Consider the following 16,789-nt stretch of genomic DNA (forward strand, 5'->3'; position numbering starts at 1 on the left):
CCAATTTAGAAAATAAAAGACAAACCCTTTTAAAGTGACTGTAAACTATCATTTTGTAAAACAACCCATTCAGTTGAAAATGGGCAAAACATATGTGTATAGCTATAAAAAAAAATATATATTTTCCCTTTTTTTTTTTTTTTTTTTTTTGAGTGATCACCTTCCCTCTATTCTATTCTGCATAATGGCAAGAGAAGCAGCAGTACCTTGAGCTTTCCAGTGAATGGCTGTGCAGGGGAGGGGGGTGTCAGGACAAGTCTTATCATTGGAGGAGAGCACACTGAGTTCCCAGCACAGCTAGAGAACTGACACCCTGTTTAGTGGGGTCAGTTTTTAATAGGAACTGGCAGGAACACCAGGAATTTCACATAAAGGAAGTAATACAAAGTCAAAAGGATACAGTACATGGTACAGCAGACACATCAGGAATATGAAATGTTGGGCTTACACAATCTTTGATACTCCTGATTCTATAAGGGTAGTCTCAGTACTTCTAAGTCCTGCCTAACGTGAGGGCAATGAGCGTTGCAGGAAGAGAAACACCCCATAATAAATGTGGCACAGTACTCTTTACCACAGTCCCTTAAATACTAACCAGTGGGTGATTTTTTTACAACCTAACCTTTTTAACCACTTACAGACTAATACGTCGGCACTTTGAAGAGGAATATCCTTGTTATAGTAGCAGCTAGCTACCATTACCCTGGTATCCTCTTCTTCAGCGGGCGGTCCTCTTTCTGATACAAGTGGTCTCTGCGGCGGATATTCCGCGAGATCACTTTCATCGGTGGCGGAAGAGGGGGCCCCCCCTCCCGACGTTCTCTGGTACCCTCTGCCGCTTACCAGAGCCGTCTGCAGCGGTGGAGGCGATCGGTTGCTGCTCCTTGTTAAGTATGAGGACGAGTGAGGGAGAAGATGGTCTCCATAGCATTGCAGGGCGGAAGCAACGTCAAAATATCACTTCTACCCAATGCTCTTAAAGGAAAATGTTTGTTTTATTTTTAAATGACATAATTTTTTGTTTTTTTATTGCATTTTAGTCTAAAATCTAGTCTAGTCTTTTTGACCTCTGATCTCATATTTAAGAGGAACTGTCATCTTTTTTTTCTATTACAAGGGATGTTTAAATTCCTTCTAATAGGAATAAAAGGGACCCCAAGTGTAAAAAAAAAAAAATAAAAAAAAAATGAAAGTAAAATAAATAAGAAAAACAAAAACATTTTTTTTTTTTTAAAAAACCTGTCCCGACAAGCTCGACAAGTGAACGCATACGTGAGCAGCGCCCTCATATGAAAACAGTGTTGAACCACACATGTGAGGTATTGCCGCGATCGTTGGAGCAAGAGCAATAATTCTAGCCCTAGACCTCCTCTGTAACTCAAAACATGCAACCTGTAAAAAAAAAAAATTTAAATGTCGCCTATGGAGATTTTTAAGGGTAAACATTTGTCACCATTCCACAAGCAAGCGCAACGTTGAAGCGTGACATGTTGGATATCAGTTTACTCAGCGTAAGATTCTTTCACAATACAACAAAATTTGGGCTAACTTTACTGTTGTCTTGTTCATTTTTTTTATTCAAGAAAGTGTTTTTTTCCCCAAAAAATTTGCTTGTAAGACCTTTGCGCAAATACGATGTGACAAAAAGTATTGCAACAACCGCCATTTTGTTCTCTAGCGTGTTGTTATTATATATATATATATATATATATATATATATATATATATATATATATATATATAATATATTTCTGTTTGGGGTTTCTAAGTAATTTTCTAGCAAAAAAAAATGTTTTTAAATTGCAAGCACTAAATCTCAGAAAGAGGCTTGGGGCTTAAGTGGTTAAAGTGTAGTTTCATTATTAAGCTGATACATGATCAGTGTACATTCTGTGGATTTGACCAGTAATGCCCTGTACACACATCGGTTCATCTGATGGGGAAAAAAAAAAGATATATTTTTTTTATCAGATATCCGAATAAGCTGACTTTCATCAGTCTTGCCTACACACCATCGGTTAAAAATCCGATCGTGTCCAATGCTGTGACATAAAAGGCAACGACGTGCTGAGAAAAATTAAGTTCAATGCTTCGGGGCATGTGTCGACTTGATTCAGAGCATGCGTGGATTTTTGACCGATGGATTTTCCCACAGACGATCATTTTTTTCTATCAGTTTTTTAACAATGCGAACATTTTAAAACGGGTTCTATTTTTTTTACCGATGGGGAAAAAAACTGATGGGGCTCACACACGATCGGTTCGTCCGATGAAAACGGTCCATCGGTCTGTTTTCATCAGACGAACCGATCGTGTATACAGGGCATTAGACTTGAACTGCTTTGTTGCAGTATCCATATAAGATACACAAATGTATTTTTGATGGATCTGCAAGTTGTGACTCTTATTTATAATAGGCTCACAAAGGTAGGGCACCTGGCTGTAGCATTTATATTATCGTGGTTACCTATTAACTTCAGTTTCTAGCAGACCAGGCTCCAAAGTTCGGTTAGGGTTTTCTGTAGGACAGGTTAGTCAACTGATAATTGATTTGGAATTTTTGTTAACACATTACTCAAATACATCATAAATGTGAGGGTCACATGGAGTTCAGCTATGACACAATCCCTTGTGATTACATACTATTTTCCATGTTTTCCATTTCTCCACTATTTGTAAAACAGGTTATTTAGCAAAAACTTTAGCAAAAAAAAAAAAATCATCATCTGTCATACATTCCCTTTCCTGTCATATTTCTTGCTGCCATCTTGTCCAATCCTCCATTTTCTTATTAATAGGCCTGGTGCACAAAAGCAGAATGCATGTAGTATTTTCGTTACCATGGGTTATTTACATTGTTGGCTATCAAAATTTTAACTTTTTTTTTTTTTTGTCCTTTTTTTTAGAGTGCCTCACATTGTAGTGGACTATTTGGGGGTTTGTAAATGGCAAATACAATTTTCAAATTGCTTATTTAGAAAATGTACTCTCTCTCAGCACTGATGACAGGGAATATCAGGACCTGAGCAGTGCAAGCACTAGTATGGTAGGGTGACCAGATATCCCCGGTTTCTGGGGACAGTCCCCGGATTGAGGACACTGTGATAAGGATTGACCCCTGATCCAACCTCAGGGCGAACCCCATTTCTGCCGTTTGACCCAAATCATAATAGTGAAACATACAGACCAGAGAGAAAAAAATCTACATCTTCACCTTTCGAACGTTCAGCCTCAAGAGGAAGAGGTGGAGCCTGTGCGGCTCATTTTATTAACAACATGACATCACAAACATAAGCATACACATTGGTCAGTTTCATATAGTTCAGTCCCGTATTACACGCCCCTGTGACATCTATACTGGACACGTTCTCCTTGCAAGCCCATATATGGTATGGAGCTCCTCATGGCACAGACAGCCTTGTGTAAGTCCATTGTGGAATGTTCATAAACAGGGACCCATTCTCAACTCTGCAAGGGTTTTTCTCTTCAAAGTCATATATGGACATACAGAGAGAGAGGAGGAGGAGGAGGAGGGGATGGCATCTGATTTTAATCCTTTGTTCTCACTCAAAGTTTAAGATGTACTTGTAACTTTAAAACATTATATCTGACATAACCTCTTTTAAGGAAAATAAACACTTGGAATATATATCTTCACACATGCATATGTATATCTCTTAAATAGATAAAGAAAATAAAAAGAAAAAAAAACAATATATAAGAATATAAAAGGAAAAACAAAATTTCAGTGGATCTAATAAAAGAATTAGCTCATCACAAAATAGGAATTTTAGTACTTCCATCACAACTGTGCCCTTATTGGATTTAAACAGGGGCTGGGGCAATTTCAATGAGTCAGTGCAGAATTTAAAAAAAAAATATTCTGAATTGCACACCCCTGCTTCGCCAATCCTACTAGCTTAAGGGGGGGGGTCTATTTCTTTCCATTATCTGTGCCCCTTTATGATGATCATGTGCTGGTCATAGCGGAGGGAATATTTCTTCAGTTTCGGGTGCATGCCCATTCAGCTCCGCTCGCTTGTTCTTCTGCCTTGGCTCAAGTCCAGGCTGTGAGGTGGGCGGCGACGGGCAGAGAGTCGCTGATTGCCGCCATTACTAGTAAAAAAAAAATAATAACATGTCCCCAGATTTCATTTTAAAAATCTGGTCATCTTATAGTAAGGCAAATCAAGACATTCTAAGCACACATTTTGTAGGTACTTCTATCTAACATATATAACTATGTCTGCATTTTTAACCCATATAAGGTTTTCTAAAAAGTAGATAAGGATGTTATGCTTGTGTAATCCTTAGGGGAGTTGTACAAGAATGACACAGATATTTACCCTCCATTTCTAAGAAACACACACAGCTCTTCCTACAGTATTGAAAGGAATGCATAGTGGCTTTACATACCGATATATTTTCCGTATTTATTCAAATCTGGAAAGAAAAATACAATATTTAAAAATATATATATTTTCAGTTTGGTGAATATTGACTAACAGAGCTCAATAGCTCAAGTTGAAACCAACCACACCCCACTCCAGACAGCTTGTACTGTGCTTTATATTTAAAAAAAATAATCTGTAAATCCTCTGTCACTCTTAAATGTTTGTTTGTAAAACAAAGGTTTTTTTTTCCATTTGGTTATAAAACATACAACATTAGTTTTTTAAAACATTTAAACCTAAAAAAAAAGACAGCAATTTCAATATATTATAATATATATTATTTTCGCATTTGAATGTTCAACTCTTTTAGTGTCATTAATCCCTCTGTTTTCATCACTTACAGGTTCGTAGAATAGCTTCTGAGTATTATGACACCTTACCTTACCATACATCTTGGGGACGTGTGCTTTGGGACTTTGTATTTTGCAAGGAACTGGGACCCTTTTCCCGTGTCAAGAGAGAATGTGAATTGGCAAAGAAGGAATGAATGTCAATGGACAATTAAATATTAATTTATTTCTTGGTTAATACAGCAAGTATGTTCATTTTCATGGTTATAAAGTGTTATGTGATTCAGCGTTCCCTAGATAGGACTACATGTGCAATTCGGAGCCTCTTTATTTTCATACATTCCCCGGTTCCTTGTCTTATTTCTGGCAGGAGGCCATGAACGAATAGGTAAAACATGTTGAAGTGCTAGGGGACTTTTTAAAATTTCTATACATTTTTTTTGTAATTTTTTTTTTTTTTTGGTACAGACACACATCTTAAAAAACGGAGTGTTAAAAAAAAAAAAAAACTGATGCATGTACCAAATATACATATAAAAACCATTGATTGTTTCAGTGTTTGTGTTTCCTGGCCATATACGCCAAGGAGGCAAAGAAAACTAAATCTATTTTGCCCACAAGACTTTATTACTAAAGTTCTGTTCATCAAATAAAAATGAACGATCAGCACACTAATGCCAGCTTTGCAGCTTCACAGCCTATAGTCTCCATGATTAAGCCCTTTGTGGGTGAAACAGGTTGGAGCAAGTGGGCAAGTGAGACCATATATTGTGAAGCCTCTATTTTTTTTTTTTTATTTAAGCTCGTTTTACATCTGTGACCGAACCTGTGTGCAGGCCAGTCGTTTCTACTTGACAATGGGAACAGCTGTGCCAGGATGTGCTCCTGGGTGTGCACCTGATGGGAGCTGTGTAGGTACAGGGAAAGGCAAGCTAATATTGATTCTACATATTGCTGTATTTCTGCCACTGTGTACTTGTGGACATGAAATTCTTGTGATTAGCCAGCTGTCCTCTTTTACTAAGCAGGTCATTATGTGGTCTTGTGAGGGAAGTTGCACTTTACTGGATCTACTGCATCAGTCATAGCTCTCCCCACTTCAGCTAATGCCCATTGCCCACAAATTACCCATTTCTGCTCTCGTCTATGCATCCTACAAAGTAGTGGTCCCACGGAGGTCTATGTGGATTTCCTGACTGCCGAGAGCAAAGTTCAGAAACAGGAAATCTGCAGGTAATAGTGGAACAGCTGCATATGCTGTGACTTTTGGAGGAGCAGATGTAGCAGATTATTTCACAGGGCTATGTGCACTTTTTTTAATATAATGCCTACTCTCTCCGAGAAGAAGTATTCGCTGAGAATCTGTCAGAGTATCATATCTCGTAGCACATAGGTATAGCCAAAGTCTTTTTTTTTTTTTTTTTAACCCACTTTCCATTTGATTAGCAATGCACAATCCTCCTTGTTTTCATTTAATTCCCTAAAGTGCATCTGTCAATCTGACTTTAACTAGTGTGGCAAATGCTTAAGGCAACACTTAAAGCGGAGGTTCACCCTATTAGGTCACTTTGTTGACTTTAATAGTCCCCCCGGTGTACCTGACGATTTGGCCGTTCCTAAAAAATATAAAAATCTACATACCCCCTTTGCAGCATCTCGAGCAGGCACATCCGGGTTGCAGGGCTTCGGGAATGGGCGTGTCGGTTAGCTCCACAAAGGATTTTGGGAGCTAACACGTGTGTCTCTGGACGGTGACGAGACACAGCAGCCAGAGGAGCAATCTCGCGATATCTCGGCCGTTGTCCTAGCAACTCTGCAGTGTTGACGGCGCGCCTCGCCGTCACACTGCGCATGCGCGGGATAGAGCGGTGAATGCTGGGACAGCATTCACCGCATCCCGGAAGATACTGCAGGAGGGCTTCAGAGTGCCCTGACTAAAGATGGCAATGTCCATCGCAATATTTTATAAAATATCTTTCGGAGGGATATCGCCATGCCTGCGGCTATGAGGATTAGACTGGTGAGTACTAATTTCTTTGTACCACCAGCGTTTCAAAATGCTATTTAAAAAAAACCGTTTTGCCACGGAACTCCCGCTTTAAGGTATATCTTTAACCTCAAAATGTTTTTTTGTTTTGGATAGAGTGGAAAATTATTAAAATAGAAGTATAGGCAACATTTTTTTTATTTTGGGTAAAGTAGGGGAGGGTTATAACCCTTGTCAATTTTTATTTTCCCATCTGCATCCAATTGGGGAAATGTACCTTCTTTTTCTATCCTATAGCCAAAACAGGAAGTTAAAAACGCTGTACATTTTAAGGGAATCATTTGGGGCCCCCAAAGTCACCAGAACTAGTGTCCTTATTGGAAGATTACTTTTCTGAGGATTTTCAATGATGACTGTAAACAGGACAAATAGAGAGGGTTACTCTACCCAACCAGGGCACAGACTGCAAAATAAGCCTAATGCCCCATACACACGATCGGAAATTCCAACAGCAAAAGTCCGATGTGAGCCTTTGAACGGAAATTTCGACCGTTTGTAGGCTCCATCAGACTTTTGATGTCGGAATTTCCGCCAACAAAAGATCTGGTTCTCGGAAAATCCGTTCGTCTTGAGCAATTCCGACGTATGCTCGGAAACAATTCGACACGTGCTCGGAAGCATTGAACTTAATTTTCTCGGCTCGTCGTAGTGTTGTACATCGCCACGTTCTTGACGGTCAAAAGTTTAGAGAACTTTTGTGTGACCGTGTGTATGCAAGCCAAGCTTGAAAGAGCGTTGTCTGTGAACTTGTTCTGCATACACGCGGCAGGACTTTTTCAGCCAACTTTCACCAAATCCTGTGGGTTTTTTTCAGCTCTTTACCGCCACCCTGTGGGCAACTTCTGCTATTGTTGACTGATCTTTAGCATTGGTTTTGAGCATGCGTGTTTGTACTTTGGACTTTAGTACACACGATCGGATTATGGAAAAGGTGTGTATCTCACGTCAAAATAAATAAACAAAATTAAATAAAGCTGCACCCCAAAAGTCAGTGCGTACTGAGATATGTGCTAAAGAAAAAGAGGGTGGGGGCACTATAAACTGTAATAAATATACGTACAGGTACAAAACGTGCAAAGAAAAATTCCCCCAACCTATTTAGATCACAAGGTAAATGAATAATAGATATATATATATATACTGTTACTTTTGGGGGTGCCCTGAACCCGGCACTGAGGCTGAGTGGCGTATCAAATTTGGGGAGAGATGGTCCCTTAGCTGCCAAAGCTGGCGTGCGTTCCAACTCTATGAATTTTTAAGGACTTTGTATAGTTTATTTTATCTTTATCAGTGGTATTCACCACATCAACCATTCATTGATGCACTATTTCATTATATTCCAATGTCACTTTGTTTATATTTTCAATTTTGCTAGTGGGATATAGCAATTGATTTATTATATAGTTGAACAGTATATATATATATATATATATATATATATATATATATATATATATATATAATTCATTTACCTTGTGATCTAAATAGTATGGGGGAATTTTTCTTTGCACGTTTTGTACCTGTACGTATATTTATTACAGTTTATATCACCCCCACCCTCTTTTTTTTTTTCTTTAGCACGATCGGATTATACTCCATCGGACATTTGTTGCCAGAAAGTTTGTCTGTTTCCACAGTGAACATTTGATTGATGAAAAAGCGAAAACATTTGTCCGATGGAGCGTACACACGGTCGGATTGTCCGATCAAACAGGTCCGTCGGACATTTGTTGTCAAAAAGTCCGCTCATGAGCCTTAAGCATTGGTAAGCTGCAATACAATACAGGTTTTGTTTTTTGGGTTTAATACCGCTTGAAATCTGTTTAACTGGTACTTGGGTTTTCTTTGGGTATATTTGGATTTAATCACCAGCTGACTTTTATTATAACTTTTATCTTAAACATTCCAGTGCCAAGATCTCCCTGAAATAGTCATTAGCTTCACCCTTCTACTAATCAGGGTCATTCTATTGTAAACTGGTTGCCTCATTTATACGGTTTCTTTACATTATGCAGAATGCAGTATCCAGAGCGTGACACCATCATGCAATATAAAAGGGTGGTAGGTGATTCACTTGCTGGTAAACCCTTAAAACTGAAATTCCAGATTTAGATGGACTTGGGCTATAATGGAAGAGCTTTTGGTTCCTAGAGAATTAGTTGGTATTGTTCTTATATTGAATAGCTCATACAATAACAGCTTATAATGTGCGCAGGTAAAATGTACACCTTAAGATTACACTGGTAAAGTTAAAATACGCCTGTTGGGGTAATACTAGAACTGTAAAGCGGATGTCCGCTGAAAAGAAAAATATTTAAAAGTCAGCAGCTACAAATACTGCAGCTGCTGACTTTTAATATCGGCACACTTACCTGTCCTGGAGTCCAGTGCCGTCCGAAAGCAGAGGACGAGCGATCACTCAGCACTCTGCTGCCCCCCGCCATCCTCGGTGAGGGAACCAGGAAGTGAAGCGCTCCGGTGTCACTGCTCGGTTCCCTACGGCGTATGCGCGAGTCGCGCTGCGCCTGCTGATTGGCTCCCGCTGTGCTCTGAAAGCCGAGTGTTCCCAGAACACAACGGGGGGGGGGGGGGGAGAGGTGACGTCCTGGCCGCAGACTGTAGCCGGAAGTGGGTGCAAATACCTGTCTTTAGGTATCTGCACCCCCCTCCCACCTGAAAGGTGTCAAATGTGACACCGGAGGGGGGGACGGATCCGATCAGCAGGAGTTCCACTTTAGGGTGGAGCTCCGCTTTAATAACTGCATATAGTCCAGCCACCCATAGGTGTCTGCATATATCTTCTTTCCTCTTCAAGTGCATCTTGGCACCCTAAAAATCCAGGGCATTCTACTCTGCTAGATTCTACACTTCTAGCAGTATTGAAAGCCTGCCCATTATAGCTGTGGGCCAACAGGAGGGCGCCTTCAACATAACACAGAAGTGTTGAGAACCTTGATTTTTTGTGGTCCTTCAATGAACTTCAAACGTTTTCAGGTATGTGCAGGCACCACCTAGTTTTTTTTTTAATTATTATTATGGTTTACCTGACAGATATCCATGAAGTATGTACCTCCGTTATTATGTGATTTGACACTGAATATAGGTTGGTGGTAGTTGTTATATAATTCTGTGTGTATATTTTTGCTTTGTATGTGTGTATAAGGTTATTTTTGTATATTTAGATTTTTTTTAAAAAAAGACATTTAAGATTATTAAATAAAATTGTTTCTAATGTGAAGTAAATGTTTTCAAATGCTGCACTCTTTGTGATGTTTACTGCCTGTACCTCCCTGTAGATATTTTATGTACACCGAAGTATTACAATGATATTCTTGTCAAACAAACTCGAGCAATCTAGCAACCAGAGCTGAAAAGATACTTTACTCTGCACCACCTTATGAAAAGCAGCTACATTATTGTTTGGCGATTGCCCTAAATTTCTCATTTATGTGTAGTACCTTCTTCTTTCACCTGGGAGAGTACCTACAGTATATGGAAAAAACTAAGATGTATGCTTCTGTGTCAGTGTTGCCAACCTATCAGATTGAAATTTACTGACAAACCACCCAAAATTTACTGGCACAGCCAAGTTTTTAATGGCATTTCCAACAGTTTAACCACTTGACCACTGGGCACTTAAACCCCCTTCCTAACCAGACCAATTTTCAGCTTTGGGTGCTCTCACAATTTGAATGACGATTACTCAGTCAAACAACATTGTGCCCATCTGAAATTTTTGTCCGTTTTTCCCACAAATAGAGCTTTCTTTTGGTGGTATTTGATCACCTCTGGCTTTTCTTATTTTTTGGGCTATAAAAGAGAAAACACTGAAAATTCTGTAAAAAAAAAAAAAAAAAATCTTGTTTCTGTCATATTAGCAGGTTATTTCTCACACACAGCATATGCATACCACAAATTACACCCCAAAACACATTCTGCTATTCCTCCCGAGTATGGCGATACCACATGTGTGAGACTTTTACACAGCGTGGCCACATACAGAGGCCCAACATGCAGGGAGCATCAGGCGTTCTGGAGCACCCAGGCCAATTCTGACATTTCTCTCCTACATGTAAAAAATCGTCATTTACTTGCTAGAAAATCACATAGAACCCCAAAACATTATATATGCTTTTTTAGCAAAGACCCTCGAGAATACAATGGCGGCCATTACAACTTTTTATCTCGCACAGTATTTTCGCAGCAATTTAAAAAAAAAAAACAGTTTTGTGCTAAAAAAAAAAAAAAAAAGGTAAAGTTAGCCCAATGTTTTTGCATAATATGAAAGATGAAGTTACGCTGAGTAAATGGATACCCAACATGTCACCCTTCAAAATTGCACACGCTCGTAGAATGGCGCTGAACTTCTCTACTTAAAAATCCCCATAGGCGACGTATTGCAGAGTATGGGGGGGGGGGGGTATTGCAGAGTATGGGGGGGGGGTATTGCAGAGTATTGCACAGGGAGGGATGGATGGCTGGATCGGTGATGGCATTTGTCACAGATCCAGCCCACAGCAGCTGCTGCTGCTTCCGCTCCCCCCCTCTCACACTGTACCGATCGGTACAGAGAGGGGAGGGAGGAACCGGCGTCATCACATCGGCAGTTTGTTTACAAGTGATCGCTCCGTCAGCGGCAATTTACCGCGATCCGTGAAGACCCGGCGCTCACGGATGATTCCGGGAGCGCGCCCCAGGGGGCGCGCGAGAGGAGGATTCTGGGAGGACGTCCCAGGGACGTCCTCCCAGAACAACTCGACCGCGCTGTAGACGTGTTTTGTCTATAGCTCGGTGGTAAAATAATTTGTTTTAAGTGCAAATTTCAGTATTTAGGCTACAAACAAGTACAATATGCGATTAGCAATGTGATTTAAGATACATAATAATGCAAAAAACATATTTCTTTTATTTTCAATATAGTAAGTAAATAGGTCAGAGACAGGACTCAGGAGGGTAAGAAATTAGATTGGGTCAGGCACACACATATGAAACTGACTCTCAGGCCTTGTACACACGAGGAGACATGTCCGATGAAAACGGTCCGCGGACCGTTTTCATCGGACATGTCTGCTGGGAGCTTTTGGTCTGCTGTGTGTACACACCATCAGACCAAAATCCCAGCGGACAGAGAACGCGGTGACGTAGAAGACATCGACGTTCTCTAACATGGAAGTTCAATGCCTCCACGCATGCGTTGAATCGATTCGACGCATGCGCGGGATTTCGGACCGCTGGTTATACGTCATAACCAGCGGACATGTCCGATGAGTCGTACTAACCATCGGACAGGTTTCCAGCGGACACGTTTCTTAGCATGCTAAGAAACTTTTGTCCGCTGGAAACCTGTTCACTAGGCCAGGAAACCTGTCCGCTAGGCCGTACACACGGTCGGACATGTCCGCGGACCAGTTTCAGCGGACATGTTCGGTCGTGTGTACAAGGCCTCACAGTGATAATGACAGCAGTGTGCAGCAGCACAGATCACCGACACATGTCCCCTCCTGAGTCACAGCGACAGTCACTCTCCACGCCAGGTGATCCCTCCAGTCCACTTCGAGAACATGTTGCATGTTCTATCCATTTTTGCATGGCATCAGCACTGGTACAATGCTTTCCAGGCTTTGAAAAATAATAATTGTGCATTTATTTTTAATTTATTTTTAAACGTAAACTCATCATTAATGCAACAAACCTCAGTGCACATCAACCTGCACTAACATACCCATCTTCTTAGGCTACATTTACATGGACGAATAGCCACGATTGGCTGTGGCCTCCACTGAGCTGTCATTAAAGTGTACAGGCTCTGCAGCCACAACTACAGACTCACAGGTAGCAAAAAGAGCTGCAAAAATCAATGGATTCCTGCTGCTGTCATTGATACCATGGCTACCATGTGACTGTAGCCTTAGCTTTTACTCAAAGTTCCTCTGGAGCTGTCAGATTCTTGGTGTTACAGTTGAGCCAAGCCACAATGAGTAAAGCTGAGTATAAACAGATTAAAAATTGGCTGCTTCAGAAGGATTACGCTAATTTTTGCTTGCTCTGTGTGTACCTGTCTGACAGCTTCTGTTGAATGGAACAGCTGGCATTGGATCAGCCCACGCTGGTCAGTATATTCTGATATTCCCATTGGAGGGGGAATTCTGAAGTCCCTGCTGTCAGAATACAATAGTGCATCAGAGAAGATCCCTGCATGCACACATTGCTTGTGTGGATGTGGAATTTTTATTTTTTTTTCTCATTTTATGTTCTGGTCAAAAGAGAGAAAAAAAAAACTCCTGTGTGTGTGTATCCAGCTACAGATGTCCTCTATGGCCTGGATTCACATACATTGGCGCATATTTATGCCAGGGTAGCGCATCTAATATACGCTATGCCGACGTCGCGCAGAGAGGCAAGCACCGAATTCACAAAGCACTTGCCTCCCAAACTGCACTGGGTTCCCTCGGCGTAAGCTGTCGTAGGTGGAAGTGGGCGTGAGCCATGCTAATGAGGCGTGACCCCATGCAAATGATGGGCTGAGTGCTATACAAGTACTTAAAATGAACGGCGCATGCGCCGTCCCGTGGACGTATCCCAGTGCGCATGCTCAGATTCACGTCGGAACTACTCCCTAAGATACGAAGGATCACTGCCTACGACGTGAACGTAACCTATGCCCAGCCCTATTCACATACTACGTAAACTACGATGGCTGTGTTCCCTGGTCCATACCTTTAGCATGACTTGCGCCTCTTATATGGGGAATAAGTTTACGCCGGACGTACGACTTGCGCAAACCGAGTATATTATGCGCCGGGAATCGACGTATCTCCCTCATTTCTTTATTTGAATAGGAAATCAATGGGAGCGCCACTTGCGGCCAGCGTAATTATGTGCCCACGATACGCCTGCGTAGGAAAGTTCCGTCGGTTGGATGAAGCCTATTTTCAGGCGTATTTCTGTTTATGGGCACGGCGCATAGATACGACGGCGCATACTTACACTTACGCGGCGTATCTCGAGATACGTCGGCGTAAGTGCTTTGTGAATCCGGGCTTTATGCTTATAGATTAACAGGATAAGTTCACCTTTCTGATCAGGTTATGTTACACCCACAGTGTTTCTCAAGTCCAGTACTCAAGATATTCAAACTCCTGTGGTAATTACTAAGGCAGTGGAACTGATCAAATCACCTGTGCAAAATAATAGTAAGCCTGAAAACGTGACCTGTTGGTGCGCCTTGGACTGGAATTGTGAAACACTGGTGTAACATGTTTAGCATCTGATCTCACTCTCTTAGGTCCCTTTCACATTGGACCGGAGCCGCGTTGGCGGTATATCGCCGCTAAAAATAGCGGCGCTATACCGCCGGGATTTCCGCGGGAATCGGCCGCTAGCGGTGCGGTATTAACCCCCGCTAGCGGCCGATAAAGTGTTAATACCGCCCGCATAGCGCCCCTGCAGTTTCCCATTGGTTTCAATGGAAAGGAGCGGTATACACGCCGCTTCCTCTCACCGCTCCAAAGATGCTGCTGACAGGAGATTTTTTTGTCTCCCGCCAGTGCATCACCTCAATGTGAAAGCCCTCCGGCTTTCACATTGAGGTAGCTGGGCAGGAGTTTTTCAGGCGGTATAGCAGCGCTATTTTTAGCGCTGTACCGCCTGAAAAACTCCTCAGTGTGAAAGGGGTCTTACTCACTCTCTCTCACACATTACCACAGCCGTTTCATCTGAGGCACATCCTGAAAACATTACCTGTTGGGAGTACTTGAGGACTGGAGTTGAGAAACATTGCTCTGGCGTTCATCGATCTACCTGTCACTTGGTAACTACCTGCCCATTTCGGAGGTATAGGCAGACAGCTACACAGACAATATACCTGCGATCTGCTGATTCTGGGTGCAATGCTTTATAGGCTTCTAGAAAGAAAAATGCATATTTTTATTTTTTAACCCATAAAAAAAAATGTGCATTCATTTTTATTATTATATATATATATATATATATATATATATATATATATATATATATATATATATATATATATATATATATATATATATATATATATATATATATATATATATATATATATATATATATATATATATATATATATATATATATATATATATATATATATATATATATATATATATATATATATATATATATATATATATATATATATATATATATATATATATATATATATATATATATATATATATATATATATAATAATAAAAATGAATGCACATGTAAAGTCAAAGCTGGCCTTTCAGTTTCTAAAAACTCTTTCCCCTTTCATGATGCACATACAGTAGTTGGAAGGCGTCTGCAGAAACTGTTGTGGCACTAAGAAAAATATGACTCATTTAAACATATGGGAGTTTATATGTCACCACTGTTTGCACAGGATTACTATTAGGCCCCATACACACGAGAGGATTTATCCGCGGATACGGTCCAGCGGACCGTATCCGCGGATAAATCCTCTCGAGGATTTCATCAGATTTCTATGCGATGGCGTGTACACACCATCGCATTGAAATCCGCGCCGAAATCCTCTGGCGATGACGTGTCGCGCCGTCGCCGCGATTATGACGCGGCGACGGGCGCGACGCTGTCATATAAGGAATTCCACGCATGCGTCAAATCATTACGACGCGTGCGGGGAATCCCTTTGGACGGATGGATCCGGTGAGTCTGTACAGACGAGCGGATCCATCCGTGGGATCCGATTCCAGCAGATAGATATTCTGTGCATGTCGACAAATATTTATCTGCTGGAATTCGGAAATATCCGCGGATAAATATCCGCCGGAGTGTACACACCATAGAATCTATCCGCTGAAACCCATTCGATGGGATTTATCTGCGGATAGATTCTATCGTGTGTATGGGGCCTTATAAAAAAGTCGAAATTAAATTGTTTTGGTTTCCAGGAGTATACAATAAACAATAAAAGTATACAATAAAAGTACGTCATTCTGATTTATCTAGTGTATTCCGCCCCCTTGGAGGCCTGTATGCCGTGTCATGTAGGGATCTCTCTCTCTCTCTGAGATCCAATGCTAGCTGTGACACAATAAAGGAACATTACAGAGATGACAGCATGTACAGTTCAGTCTGTTCCCTGTTCACCAATAGACAGTTCATGAAAAAGGTTAGGAAAAAATAATATGAAATCTGTAGACACTTGCAGAAAGTCTGGAGATTCATTCAAAATAAAGGCACAAGACATTTGGTGTAACCACACAGGAACTTTATTTCATTCTGGTTTGTTCTCGCACCACTTGAGCATGTGGCAATTTAAATTTCTGTAACCTTATGGTAAATTCTATGACGCCTTGTTGTAATAACGTTGCTGATGAAACCCAAGTGACGGCACGCCCTGTTTCTCCCTGTTTCCTCCTGATTCCTAAAATCCAATAAACAGATTGAAATGAAATATGTAAATATCTGTGGACCGCTGCATTGATATGTATATCATGTCCCCCTGAGGTTATATCCACCCTTACTTCTGCTGAATGCTGCCCACTAGGGAAGGTAAAGGGGCAAGGTTGAAAGTCCTGCCTACATCTGTGCTCATTAAACCTACCATCAGCCTGTACTACAAAAGGTATGCAAATTGGATGTGGAACCCTTTTTCAAAATAATATGGTACCACAGCACTGTGAATTTTGTTGCATGTGAATACACACATCTCAGCCAATGTGTGAGGGTGTTATTATTAGGGGGCGGGTTTCATTTAAATGAATCGCGTCCCTGCGCCGAATGAACTGCGCATGCACCGTCCCAAAATTTTGCGGCGTGCATTGCGCTAAATGACGTCGCTAGGACGTCATTTTTTTTTAACTTAGACGGGACTTACGTACATTCCGATTCACGGACGACTTACGTAGAAAAAAAAAAATTCAAATTTCGACGCGGGAACGACGGCCATACTTAACATGGCAAGTTGAACTATATGCCGGAAAAAGCCGACTAGAGACGACGTAAAGGAAGGC

The 16,789-nt window shown here is 40.9% G+C and overlaps 1 protein-coding gene across 1 annotated transcript in view; it reads left to right on the forward strand.

The window, feature by feature from the left end:
• Positions 1-5,253, forward strand: part of LOC120913571 (sphingolipid delta(4)-desaturase/C4-monooxygenase DES2-like) — a 39,586-nt gene extending 34,333 nt beyond the window's left edge. Inside the window, exon 4 of the mRNA XM_040323599.1 lies at positions 4,798-5,253. Coding sequence (XP_040179533.1) covers positions 4,798-4,941 — 144 coding nt within the window. The 3' untranslated portion in view covers positions 4,942-5,253. The remainder of the gene's footprint in view (positions 1-4,797) is intronic.
• Positions 5,254-16,789: the final 11,536 nt, after the last annotated feature.

Source organism: Rana temporaria, chromosome 9 (assembly GCF_905171775.1).
Source record: "Rana temporaria chromosome 9, aRanTem1.1, whole genome shotgun sequence".
Taxonomy (NCBI): Eukaryota; Metazoa; Chordata; class Amphibia; order Anura; family Ranidae; genus Rana; species Rana temporaria.